Below are 14,955 nucleotides of genomic sequence, written 5' to 3' on the forward strand. Positions count from 1 at the left end.
GAGGTGGCTGATGGGCGATGCTTCTGCGGAGAGTGAATGAAGATGAAGCGATTAGCGTGAAAATTGCGAATAAATAAGAATAGAAAAGGGTTTTAATTAGGAAGGGTAAATGATGTCATTTCTTTAAAATAATAAGGTTAAAGATGGAAAAAAAGTTAGGAAGCTAATAGCTTATTTTGAAACGCTATCTTAGGTAGCGTTCAAAAATAAGCTCCTATTTTAAGCTACTAGCTTATTTTAGGAACATTACCAAACAGAGCTTATAGCTTATTAGTAGCTTAAAATAAGCTATAAGCTCCTAAATAAGCTCTGCCAAACAGAGCCATAGTCTCAAGACATTGGGAAATGGAAGATTTTTAATTAATATATTTGAATTGATGAGTAATTTATAATATTATAATAAGTATTAGATGAAATGAGAACAATCGTTCAAATAAAAATTATAAATTTATTTTAATCGTTGATTTGAGAATGATAATGGTTATATAGTAAGGGATTTTAAAAAATTTTTTATAAATATCTCAAACTTTAAAATACATCTACTAACACTATAAAGTTCACTGACGTGGAAAATTTATTGTCGCTACTTAAAGGTGTGCAGGAAGTAAACCTTACTCCTATGTACCTAATGTACCATCCATTTATTTAACAAGCTTATGAGTCGATCCAAAAAAAAAACAAAACAAAACAAAAATAAAAAACCAGGGAAAAAAAAAAAGATGATATAATTTGCTAATAGGGTTATAGGAGATTCTTAATTTATTTAGACAGGTCCATTTGAGGCTTAGTTACACTCGTAGGCCTACGCAATCCATTTCCAATGACAATTATTTTGTGGTAGCTCAACAAATTAAATTGGGCTCAAATTGAAGTTTAAACTTAATTGCCTGTTTGGTTGGACGTAGTTTGGAAGGAATTACAATTCATTGAATTGCAATTCAGTGAATTTCCAAACTGCAGTGTTTGGTTGGAGGGAATTGCAATTCCGCAGAATTGCAATTCCCGGCCTCCAAATGATGAATGTAGCCCATGAATTGCAATTCGGTGGAGAGGAGGGGCAATTTGTTGGTGTAAAGACAATTTTGCCCCTCCTCCTATACCCTTTGTCTTTCTTTTTTTTTTTAAATATGAAATAATAATAATAGTAATAATAATAATTATTATTATTATTTTTAAAGAATTATTATTATTATTATTATTTTTTGAAAGAATTATTACTACTACTTCTGCTGCCGTTGCGCTACCGGTACCGCTACTACTACTACTACTACTACCACCACCACAACATAAAGGCATTTTAGTCATTTTGTCACTTCTTACCTTTCAATTCCCTATACTCCTATTTCTGCATACCAAACACTGTAATTTCAATTCCTACTTTATTCATTGAATTGCAATTCCACGGAATTACAATTCTTTTCCACCCTAATTCCCTCCTCCCAACCAAACGCTCTGTAAATGTTTGGACATTATTTGCATGAAATTCATTTCACTCACTTGTTTGCCTAGATCGTTCGCGGCAAATTGTCCACACAGGATTATGTGGACCATAACAAAAAGTACATTATTCTAATGTATATTATACAAAATAATATACTTTCAGTACTTAAATAATATACTTTCTCTAAATACAATGTACATTTTAATATATATTAAAAATATATTATTTGTGTACTGTATATACATTATTTGATAGTGCAATCTATACAACTGTGTAGATCATGGTTACTTGTGTAATTGACCCGGAGTCTTCCCGACCTTATCAATCAATAATATCATTAGCCGGTTCAAGATTTATATTAATTATCTATTAAAGAAAAAAGGTTAAACTTATAGATTCTCATTGAAAGGATTACCATGGCAAAAGATAGAGCTGTAAAGTGTAAAATAAATAGCCCACTTGCATTCCCTGATTAAAAAAAAATGTATACAGTAAAATACTATTTTACAAATACAATCACTTTCAAGCTAAGACTCCCAAAATTTCATCAACCCTACAAAGAAATCCCCATATTTACACAACCCCTCCTGATCTAAACCCAATACCATAATGCTGGGTACTAACTCAAAGAGCCGACTCCAGCATCATGCTATAAATACACGACCCTCAAATTTATTAACTATAACTTTTGACGTAATAATAACTGGTAAGCCCTGAATGAAACATGATCCTCGATGTGTAATGGTAATTGGTAAGCGCTGAATGCTGACATGAAGAATCAATCAAAAGAAGTTGACCTCGAAAGACTGTGACCAATTGAAGATGATGTGGGAACCCAAATGGAGGCAGTGATCAACGGCCGTGATTTCCAGCACAGGGAAAGCCTACACTGTTCATGCTGCACCCAAAAACCTCCATTGAAGAGGCTCACAAGATACTTACCCTGGCTAACATTGCAAGAACTCATAGGAATTGCCTTAAATCCTTTCAGAGAATACACCCCTTGACTCCATACTTGTCTCTCTCTTTTCCCAGCTGGAAATTGCCTCACACAGTCCACAATTCTTGGCCCAAGAAACTCTTTTTCTATGACCCTTTGCGCCAATTTGTACCCCCCACAGAACCCTCCCTGCAGAGAATCGGATAGGGAAGTGTAATGATGAATGGCTTCCCTGAAAAACTCCACGAACGACATGGATGGGGTTCTTGAGATATTGAAGAGCTCTTCTTCCACCATGATTATCATCTTTGGGGAGAGATTTCTGAGCCCGTTTAGGAAAATCTTGATTAGTGAGCTCTCTCTGTGTGGGATGTGAAGCTGGTGGATCATTAAATTGGCGATTGGGTTATTCCCCAGGCCCTGAATTTGCTCCAAATCTTGCTCTTTGGTTAGTAAAATCTGATCAAATGAGAAGGAAAGGCTAATGGAGTTCGCGAATTCGTGTAGCCTTTTCCCTGTTTGTTGAGTATAAGCCCAGGTTTGGGGCTCTGTGACTATGGCGGTGATTCTGAGAGAGGCGTTTTCCCTGTCTGCTAATTCCGCCATTAATGGCGGCCATTGGATTCCTTCCATGATGTCGAAATCGATTATATGAACATCTCTTTGGCTCTGGGTGGCTTCTAAGATGGCCTGGTTTGCGGTGAAATGGGCGAATTTTATGTAGGGGGAGATTTCTTGGAGCATTTGGAAAGCCGACATTGATCCCAATTGCCAATTTTGATCCCCAAAATTCATGGTTTTTAGGACCAATCCTTGGGTGAAGTAAAGAGCTAGGCGATCAAGATGCCCTGTTTCTTCTTCGCTGGAAATCTGGAGATTATTGAGCTTGAGGACTATCATTGAGGCTAGATCTTTGTTCCCGGCCTGGATAGCTTGGGCTCCCATGAGGAGAAGATCAGTTAGGCTGGTTTCTTCCATGAGTTCTTCTTGGATGGTTTTGAGATGGGAGGTGTAATTTTCTGGGGTTAAGAAGCCAGAGACGCCGGCCTTTTCCGTTGGAGTTTCTTGCTCCCTGTCCTGGGAAAAGACAGCATCTTCGTCGATGAAATCGAGGTCCATGATGTCTGTCTCTAGTTGGAGACATTCTTGGATGTCCACATCGTTGGAGTTGGAGTAGTACTGGTCTTTCTCTCCATAATCCGTCACCCAAGAACCAACTGAGTTATTGGTCCCGCATTCTGTCAGCCATAAACCTATTGAATCACCGGTGTGAACTTCCAACCCATATTCTTGTCCACAATGTGCCACCCAAGAATCCGAATCAGAACTATTTGTGCGGATTTTCAACCCATATTCTTGTCTATAATCTACCACACAAGAACTAACTGAGTTGTCTGTGTAGAATTTCAAGCCATGTTCTTGAAACTCATGAATGTAGGATGGAGAAAGGCTAACCTCATCAAAACTCTCAAACTCCATTTTTTTTTTAATTTGTTGGAGTACTGAATTTGGGTTTTCCCAGGTTTGAGGGTAGGGGACCAGAGTTATATAGAGGAGAGTTTCAAAAGTGGTATGTCCTGTGTAGTTTTGCCTGGTAAAACCTCAACAGGGACAAGAATAAAATATTGGGTAATGCCAAAAATAGGAGAATCTTTTGCCTAACATGACGTGTCGATGGGTGGCTGAGGCTCTGAAGCTAAGTACAAGGAAATTGAATTTTATTGGCTCTATTTTGTTGGTTTATGTATATATTTACATGAGTGCTTGTCTTGCAATTGTATTGTGATGTTATCACTTCCCTTTGTTCTGGTTGGTCACTGTACATAATACTAAGTTTGAGAAAAATTTGTCAGACAGCTCAGTTGGTCATAGGGGTAAAGCTTGTGAAGAAAGACTGATGATCGATATTGTGTAATATATGTCCTTGTGCGCTGCTCTCATTGTGCGTAATAAGCAAAGACTTGTATCGACAGTGTGCGAGCAATCTCTCTCCTTGTGCGTAGTAAGTAAAGGTTTACATCTTCGCAGATGCTCTGTTGGGTTTGTATTAATTGAGAGATATATGTTTTAATTTGTATCCATTACAAGTTTGAGATTCAAATTCAAAATCTTTTGTTTGAATTTTCCAAGCAACCAAATTCAGTCCAACATGTTTTAAAGTAGGGTCACATTTGTGTGAGACCGTCTCACGGACCCTTATTCGTGAGACGGGTCGGGTAGGGTCAAGACACCATGCAAATGTCACACTTATATGTGCAAATGTCATACTTATATGCTCAAATATAACACTAATCAAGAATACAATTTTTGTTACTTATTAGAGAAAAAGTAATACATTTTTCATAATAAGTAATGTTGACAAGTGCCCCTCACTTATAAGGGCAAATATAATACTTTTAAATCGAAATGTAAAAGTATTGTATTTTCCCTTAAAAGTATTACATTTACCCTTATAAGTAACAAAAATTTTATTCCTGATTAGTATTACATTTGAGCATATAAGTATGACATTTGTGTATATAAGTGTTACATTTGCATCTTGACTCGACCCATCTCATGGTGAGATGGTCTCACAAGTTTTTTAGAAGGGTAAAGCTTGACTAAATATATATAAAGTTAAGTATTCTACTATTTTGAACATTTTAAGTTTGAACCCCAAAGTTAATGTCTCAACACTGCTCATGTCTTGCAGACTAGTATGAGAGATAAAGGGAGGGATCTGCCTTATCTACAAGTCACCAAATGTTTGTACACTAGTGCTAATAGGGTTAAATCGATACCCCTTTTTTGGTTCTTAGTAAGATTATATTCGAACTATATACCCTATGGCTACTAGTAAAACAATGCTTTTGAACTAATTGGAAATGTTGGTAAAATAAATTTAATTAAATTGATAAAAAAAAAGTGAGAATACTGTAATTGATAAAAAAAAAAATAGTACTAATTCTAAGCCTAATAAAAATGTTCTTACACCGTCATTCTTGTTATTATTTTAATAATTTTATTCTTATAATTCTCAAACTATTGTCCATGTCTCATAAGACTCCAAGCTTAACAACCAAAGAAGAATATACATTATTTTATACCATATACTTTGTAGCTAAACTAATGAGAATGAAGCATTGATTCCTGTCAAGTACACACCTCTTAATCAGCTCCAACCCAACAACAGCCTATGTCAAACTCTCATTATATGTAATAATTGCTATTAAAAAATAAAAACTAAAAGTAAAATAGAGCCAACTCTAATTAATCATTCATTATAGGTGAATATGTGATTAGTTATATAAGCACCGGATCACAATATAATTCAATTCACCAATAAACCCAAAATAAGTTTATAAGTTTTGTTTTGCCAGCAGCGACAGGTGTAATGTGCTATAAGACTAATTAATTATTCACTTAGATTATTCAATCCTACCAAGCAATAAATAGTCAAAAGTGTAGCAAAAAAAAAAAAAAAAAAAAAANAAAAAAAAAAAAAAAAAAAAAGTAACACTAAATTTAACAAGATTGGGAGGTAGAGGTATCAAATTAACAAAAGGGTTAAAGTCGGCACGCCTTGCTAGCTCATTCTTTGGACCAAGTTAACCTGAGCCAATTAAATTTAGGGTCAAGTCAAACTGAACATAAAAATACGGCACAACCTATATTTCTAAAAGTTGAGAAAAAATAAAAATAAAAATTATATATTTTCATATATAAATTATTATTTATGTAGTTATATATATATATTTTATTATAATTTATAACTTAAAAATGATTTATTTTGAAACATTAGTACAAGTACACTTAAAAGAAAATCAATCTTTATTGAAATTGTAATCACTACATTATTTTATAAATTATAACTACTTGGAAGTACAATTTACCTTTTATAGTTAAGTTAGTGCTTTTTCTTCAATTTCTTCGATTTAAGGTTTTAAACTTTACACAATTTATGTTTATTTTTATTAGAAAATTAAATTTATTTTTAAAGTCACGACTCTAAACCCAAAAAAAAAAAGATGGTTTAGTCCGGCCTCTAGTATGGACTAGGCTAGCCTAAGTTTAGGTATGTTTGCAAATAAGTTGAGTTTGAACTTAATTTCAGACTAACGTGTCTGTTTGACACATCTATTGAAAGGTGTAGATATTAAAAAAAAATTCCCCAACAAAATTTTAATGGATTGATATAAAGATAAGCATTGTATGAGCTTGTACAAAAATAAAGATATATGCCATCTTTGGTTACAATTTTTTTTTTGCTCAAATTGGAAAAGCATAATGGATAAAAACCGAATATTCGTATAAAACTGTGACACTTGTACACTTTAGGTGGTCACAAATAGAAAATACTGAATTAAAAAATTATCAGAAAATTTAAAAAATAAAAGGAACGAATCAGAAGTTAAAAAAAAAAAAAAAGGTTAAGACAAAGCATGCAACAATTCCAACAAACAAAGTAGTATTATCTGTGGATTGGTTTAATATGTGAACAGGATATACTGAGCATATGTTGTGGGGTGACGAGGACGATGATAATTGGACAGGAATTATACCCAGTATATGTGATCAAATAATATTATTTTAATTCACATTTTACAGGTCTTAAAAGTGGATGGAATCAATCAAAAAGTTATGACAACATTTTCTGGATTTAATAAGCTCCCAATTGTACTTAGCTTGTTTCGTTTTTCTAATTCAGGAAATGCATATGCAAATATTATAATATACTGTAATATAATATAATATATAGTTTTTAAAATGAATTTATAATGTTATTCTTCAATGGAATATTTTAATTTTTATTAATGAAAGACTATATAAATGAACGTGATGGATTACCTGTCCATGCAAGTGGCCTGGGTAGGACTTAATCCATCGAAATCCGTTTAAACCTCCTTTATATATTTGTTTTGAGTGACGATGAAAATTTACAATCACTATGTGAAGGTGTTCATTGAGACCCTAAACGATAAAAAATCACATGCAATACGTGAAGTAAACAAACTTAAGTTGTTTATAGTTAACCGTCTCAAATAAAAAAAATATCAATAAGTTACTACTACTGAGAATTAGCTGACCAATTTGTCTGGGATTGTCCCTATTTGTTTGTTATTTTTATGTTTGTTCCTATTCAATTCAAATTTGGCTTAGTATATGGAGTGGTATTCTTAGGAAGGCTCTTAAGTACGAGTAAGTAGGAGTTCAAAATATGAAACTCAAATATGACTTTCATCATCGTAGTGTTACTCTATTACTTCCTTTAATTTACGAACAATTATAAACAAATATTTGATCCGTAATATTTTATATATTATTCTTGAAAACTTGTTACCTAAACCCACCATCTTATTTATTAAATCAATATTAAAATCATGTTAAGGATTGTTTGATTATTAATTAAAAAAGGTTGGCAAACTTAAATCAAGCTTAGATCATTTCAGCAATTATATCATGGACTAGGGTCCAAAAACAGCGTTGTTTCTTTAAGTAAGGAAACGGCTGCCGTTACAGCTTAACGGAGTGTCGGAGTCCGTATTTTTGGTATGTTAATTACAAAATGAAACTACAATATATCTAAAATGAAACTGCCTCACATATTGTTTTTATATTATCAAATGAAACTGTAATTAAATTGAAATGAAACTGTAGTATATATGAAATGAAACTGAATAACAGTTTCACATATTTGATTATATATTGTCCAGTGAAATTGTAGTTATATCAAAATGATATTGCAGTTGTGTTGTAACGAAAGTATAATGTATATAAAATGAAACTGAATAATAGTTTCACATATTTGACTGTATAATGTCAAATGAAACTGTAGTTATATCGAAATGAAACTGTACTTAGACACTTAGACGAGACTCCTAATCATTGATATATTCCAAATTACCTTGATGACGGAAGTCTTACTATAATTATATTCAACTTGCCTTATTATTATTATTATTATTATTATTATTATTATTATTATTATTAATAGTGTATAAAAATGTGTTTTTTATAGAGATTTGATTGGTGGTGACTGGTGAGAGCGTAGGATGAAGGAGTTAAGTGCGCATGCAAGCTAAGGTAGGAAGTTGGCCGGCGAAATCTCCCAATATAAAATCACTCTCCCATCGCTTTCCAATTTAGTGTGAAGAATATGACGTCAAATGAATAGCTGAAAAACCACGTCTCCTTTTTTTTTTTTTTTTTAAAAATTTTTTTTTTTAATTTTTTTTGAAAGGGCCCTTTGTCCACGTCTCCTTATTTTATTTTCTGTTGACGATGTAATGTATGTGTTAACTCATTGAAAAAAATGAGTTTGCAATATTTTTATTTTTTTTTTTCATTTCCCATTCTAAAAAAGTATAGTAAGCATTTTGTTGTTGTTCAATAATCTATTGATCCATGAGAAATTTGTAAAAATTTTCTGTGCATCGGGCCTAAGTCCTCTAGGAAACGCTCTAAAATTTGTAAATCAATTGGCTGAGAATGGTCATGATGAGTTATCATTTAATCTGTATAAAAATTAACTTATCTATGAATATGTAAGATATTAAGCGTCCAATTTGTAACCAAATGCTCTCTTATAGTCTCTAGAAGGTGAAAATAAGAATATTTTATGTTTGATGTAAACATCACTTTGTTGACCGTTAAAAGAAAATACTCTAAAATAATATGGCAATTTGTTCATTTTTAAGTACTCAACTGATTGTCAAATTGACAATTAGGTCATTTCCATCCATCATTATATTAAAGAAAACTTGATCACTAGGGAAAAAGAAAAAAAAAATCAAACATCATCACTTATCATTTTCATTTATAGTCAAACTATATATGATGTTATAACACGACAAAAACAACCTTTTTAGCCCGCAGAGTTTTTAACAACACCTTACGTCAAGAATCAAATTCATCACTTGATTAAGAACGTTAGGAATTCAATCTACATCACATTAATTTAAAAACTGGGGTTGAAAAATAGCTACGCGCTTCTCAAGCGCCCATGTATTTTTAAAAAAAAATTGTTTAAAATTTTAATTTTTAAGACTTGATAATTATAAATTACTTAATACTTTAATAGTTAATACTAAAATATTAAATATTAACTTTAAAAACATCTAGAGTTTGAACAATTTAAGATTATTTCGCTAAAAAATGATGTCATTATTGAGTGAGATAATTCATTTAAAAAAAAAAAAGAGAGAACAATAACTAATAGGCCGACTAGGCAGCCTAGGCGGCCTAGGAAGCCTAGGGGATCAGTGCCTAGGTGGCACGTACTTAGGCGGCATAGTCGGCTGCTTAGTCGCCCGCCTGCCTAGACTACCGATTATGGTAATACACTCTAAACGGTCGGCCGACACCTAGACAGGATTTTTGTAACACTAATAAAAGCTAAAGCTATATATACCATACTACCACAGTTACAAAGCGATTAAATGTTTAAATCTCCTTAATCTATCTGATATATAGATTCTTGAAATCCTTATACATTTATGCTTGCTAAACTATTTTAAATTAAAAATACAATAATATCAACCCTCATATATATAACATATTATTGAGGTAAGATTAATTTGAATCTAAAAATTCAACTCAAATTTAAACAACAACAACATTGGATGACATTTTAAATCATTTTTAGAGAGATATTAGTGGTAGAAGAGTTGGGTGAAAGAGAAGGCATATATGCATAGAGAGTTGAATTACGCATGCAAACTAGGAAGGTGGCCGGCGATATATCTCTAAATATATAAATCAATCTCCTATTGCTTTCCATAAAAAGTGTTGTTTTTTAAATTTTAACACATTATTGACATAAGATTCAAAAGTTAATTTCACTAAAATTATTAGCCTCTCCACATAGAATTCGTCATTAATAATTTTAAATTATAAATTTTATGTGAAATTCTTAAGTTAAAGTTCGATCAATTTATCAAAACATATTTTTGAGATCGTAATTTTTTGTGTGAAATTCTTAAATTAAATTAGTCTAATTAGTATAGTATGCGATCCGATTATTCCACACACATATATATTGCACCAATTCTTGTAAAACGTTTCTATACACCAAATAGTACATTAAAATCTATATAGGAAATTAGGAATTGACTTTTCTATAGATGTGTAGGATATTACATGTCCAACGTAACATGTGGTGAAAAGTTATCTCATAGCCTCAAACAAGTAAAAATGATAATATCTTATGTTTAAGGTAAACTTCACATTCTTGACTGCTAAAAAATTAAAAATCATTCTCAAATAAAATATATGGCATTTGGGTCATTTCCATCCATCATTATATTAAAGAAAGTTTGATGTATAGAAAAAAAAAATCAAACATAAGATCAGAGCTTATCATTTTCATTTATAATCTCACTATGATGTTATAATAATCCAATGCAAAAACAACCTTTTTAATTTGCTAAGTTTTTAACAAAACCTTTCATATTCATCACTTCATTAAGAACATTATTAGGAAATTAAATCTACACTGCAATAATTGAGAAATTAAATATGTATATGGTCATCACAAAGCTTAGTGATTAAAAATATAATTTCTCCTTAACTATTTATCTGACCTACAAATTTTTGAAACCTCTATGCATCTATTCTATTAAAAATATAATAATATCACACTCATACAATATAATAATGAGGTTTGATTAATTTGAATCTAGAAATTCAACTCAAATAAAATTATAACAACGTACAACAACATTGGGTCATTTATATTTTTAATCAATTTTAGAGAGAATTTATTGGAGGGAGAGTTGGGTGAGAGAAGGCATAGAAAGGTGGCCGGCGATATCACAATATATAAAATGTCACTCTCCCATTGCTTTCCATAAAAAGTGTGGTTTTAAAAATTTTGATACCTTGATGACATAAGATTCAAAAGCTAATAATTTAATTGAAATTGTTGTTAGTCTCTTCTCATAAATAATTTTAACTTGTAATTTTGTGTGTCTTAAATTAAATTAGTCAATTTATTAGTACATATATACAACGATTCCATTCACATTATAGTTTTCTTGAAATTCATAAATTAAATTACCAAAAGTTTAATTTATTCCCAAAAGGTTGAATCCCTAACCCAAGGGCCCGACTGAGCATCTGAGATGATATAATCATGGTAACTCGGTTGAACACAGAGACTAGACATTTGCTACCTTTGCTTATGGCACACAAGGATCCCCCTCACTTTGAGAGGTTGCTCTGGCCCGCACTGCCGCTAGTAAGACTCAACCTCTAGTCTTTTTTTCCAAATTTCACCCTTTTATGGCCAATTGAACTGCCCATGCGGGCTAATTACCCAAAATTATTAGTATTTATCGCGGTTCAATTTGCACACAAGATGATTAACCCTACAAACCACATAGGAGATGTAATCACACTAGAAATACATCTATGAGACTTGATGCTACTTTTTGACAATCTTATTATGTCCTTAAAACCAAATCTCAAAAATAATACATATTGCTAAATTTTCGTTAAAGTTATAATCAAAGCATTACTCATCACTCGTAAATTCTACTTTTACATATTTAAGATTAATTTCCTTTAACTGTAAAATAAAAATCTAATTCTTTCAATCCGAACCCTTTCTTCTCCATCTTTTCTCTCCTCTCTAAACCTAATTGTGTGTCTTTATTTGATTTTCTAAAAAAGCTAATAAGCATAATGCCAGGTTTATTCTTTTTCGAAATAACTAATTGACGAAATGTCAATTAGATTGTTACATCATATAATAGTTTTGGCTAAATTAAATGAATGATCAGAAAAATTCAATTGATTAACTATATATTAATTGTGGGTTCTCAAGTCAAATTGATAATTAGGTCATTTCCTTCCTTTAATAAACAAAACTTTAATTAATTGGTCTTTAGAAAAATAAAACCCAAACTTCATTCAAAGTACAATTTGTAATAATTATAAATTATATATATATATATGATATAACAAGACAAAAGCTGTTTTTCCAATGTGCTAGTATGATAGAAAATTTTAATTTATATGTAAATTCATAATTTAGCTAGTTTTCGCCGTACTAAGATATGAAAAAAAAAAAAAAAAAAAAAAGTTAGAGTTTATATGCAATACAATTTAGCGAAAACTATCACATCCCTTTCTAACAGAAGACAAAGCTAGACTACTTAAAAGTTCTTCTGAATTTCATTTTTCTCAACTCAATAAGTGTACTTTGAGAATAAGTTCTCATTTATCGACTATCCTTTTTGAGTGTATAATAGATCAAATTAGACCTTTCATTCAAATGAATTTGAATTCATTTTGACTTGAGCAAGATCAGCCATTGATTTTTCTCAATAAAATTCGTTAGGTTCCCTTTGATTTTTCATCATTAGAGATTAGAGAAAATGGTTGATATTATTTCTCAAAGTCAAGAATATAATAACACTGAAATATTGCCTGCAAATTATATTAAAATTTCCATAACAAAATTATTGCAACAAATATAAAATAGTATTTCATTGAAAGTAAAACGAAGCATTTTATAAATATGTTTAAAAAATTACAAGTTAAGACAAGCTTTGGTCAGACGTTTTTGAATTGAGCTAATTAAAATGTTGGCTAAAATTGAACCAATATTTAAAATTTTGATACCAAATTATTAATTTCTAAATTTTGATTATAATATTTAGTAATATTTTAACCTTTTTAAATGAATAAACATTTAAAAATCCAATAAAAATTGTAGGTTTCATATAGTGCATTGTATGCCTCAAGTACATACGTAAGACATGTTAATGATTGATTCCTCAACTCGTAATTTGCCGATCGACAAACAAAAAGTCAAATTGTTGGCGTACAATTACGTGGATGATAGAACTCTTAATAAAATTCTATTTATTTTTTTTATTTTAGTCACCAAAAAAAAAAAAGAAGAAGATAAAGACAATATTGTTGGTAGTTTATATTTTTGCAGGTTTATATATTTTCTTTGAAGGTTATGTCTTTGTCTCCCTTTGTCTTTAAATTTTTATTTTTTTGTTGTGTTTGTGATGCATTTGTTCTTTAAAAAAAATTAAGAAGATAGAAAAATATTAGAAAATAAAATTAGAGAAGAATGTTTCAAAAAAAGTTAAAGGGAAAATTATATTTTTGGTCATCTAGTTATATCTGTGAGGTTGTGATATAAACTTAGTCCCTAATAAGTTATGTGTGTGATCATTTTAACCCCTAAGTTATGTATGGAGTGACAATTTTAGTGGTAGAAATAATTTCGGAGGGACTAAAATCGCCACTTCGTCCATAACTTAGGCCGGGGTTAAAGATAGTCACGCATATAATTCATGGACTAAGTTTGTATCACGGCCTCACGGGTATAACTGAATGACCAAAAATACAATTTTTCTAAAAAATTAAAGAAGAAAAAAAAAACAAGTAATATAAATTTTTGGGAGAGAATATTAAATCCTTACTTGCTTAATTGATTATTGATGGTTGATGATGATGGCCTGCCATTTTTTTATACCTCAAAATTTTTATTTTTTTTATTTTGGTGAGACTATACCTCAAAATTATAAGTAATACTTCTATTTCACTTTCAATTGTTATCAATGATGTTCTAATAAGACAATAAGTGCCTTTTTGGAATCTTCAACTTCTTAGGTAGTCCACAAGTCCTTTTTTCTCACTAATTAAATATTTGAATTATTTTAATTTTGTCTTAATCCTTTAAGACATCATTTTAGTGTCATCAAGTTATGGTGGAGAAGAAGAGAAACTAAGTGTAGGTATACATACCCACTTTCCCCAAGCTTTGCATTCTCCCACTTTATCATCATTCTGCAAAAACTTCATTGTAAGTACCCCTACTTTTCTTCTTTATTCTTTTTTTTTTTTTTGGGTCAAACCACAAGTTTTCTTAGTCAGGGTATTCTGAGACCCAGACCCCACACATCGAAACTAATTTCGTTCATAGTGGGTATGACTGCAAAGTTGGGAGAGCGGCATGCTGCCCCATTTCACACTCGTATGGGTTGCTTCTTCATTTTTTTTGTCTGATCATAAATTTTCTTAGTCAGTGTATCATGGGACTCTTGTCACACAAAAGCTAATTATGTTCATGTTAAGTAAGACCACAATTCGGCAAAGCTAGAAGACACATACCGCTTCATTCACATTCTTCTTTCCATTATTCAGTATATGGTATAGTACTCAGATCCACTCTCTTAATTTTCCTTTTCATTGCAAGTATTTCTTTTCCCCCTTTTAAAGTTGGGTTCTCATTACTATTCACTTTTTTTTTTAATAAAAATAAAAATTTTTGCTTAAATAATATCACCCTGGAAGAAGATACTATTACATTGCAAAATATTGTTAGTAATATTTTAAGATATGGGTTGATACCAATTTTAATTTTCAACTATGGTGGTATTTTCACGTTTAATCTTAAGATTTTAATTTGATCACATTACATTTTTAACTCTTTTTTTTTTTAATTTACAAAATTCAATCCTACCATTTTTTGGTTGTCAAATGTATAGTCTTCTACTAGGACTGAATGTGACCAAAGCATTAAAATCAAGAATACAATATATATATATATATATATATATATATATATATG

At 31.0% G+C, this 14,955-nt stretch overlaps 1 protein-coding gene across 1 annotated transcript; it reads right to left on the bottom strand.

Annotated features, from left to right (window-relative positions):
* Positions 1-2,113: 2,113 nt before the first annotated feature.
* Positions 2,114-4,012, bottom strand: LOC116021097 (nodulation-signaling pathway 2 protein-like). Its single transcript, XM_031261706.1, has one exon. The coding sequence runs from the start codon at positions 3,858-3,860 to the stop codon at positions 2,220-2,222; it is 1,641 nt and encodes a 546-aa protein (XP_031117566.1). The 5' UTR covers positions 3,861-4,012; the 3' UTR covers positions 2,114-2,219.
* Positions 4,013-14,955: the final 10,943 nt, after the last annotated feature.

Source organism: Ipomoea triloba, chromosome 5, assembly GCF_003576645.1.
Source record: "Ipomoea triloba cultivar NCNSP0323 chromosome 5, ASM357664v1".
Taxonomy (NCBI): domain Eukaryota; kingdom Viridiplantae; phylum Streptophyta; class Magnoliopsida; order Solanales; family Convolvulaceae; genus Ipomoea; species Ipomoea triloba.

What these genes read in the sequence shown, in the direction of transcription:
- LOC116021097 (XM_031261706.1), bottom strand. Translation starts at nt 3,860, where the DNA reads ATGGAGTTTGAGAGTTTTGATGAGGTTAGCCTTTCTCCATCCTACATT.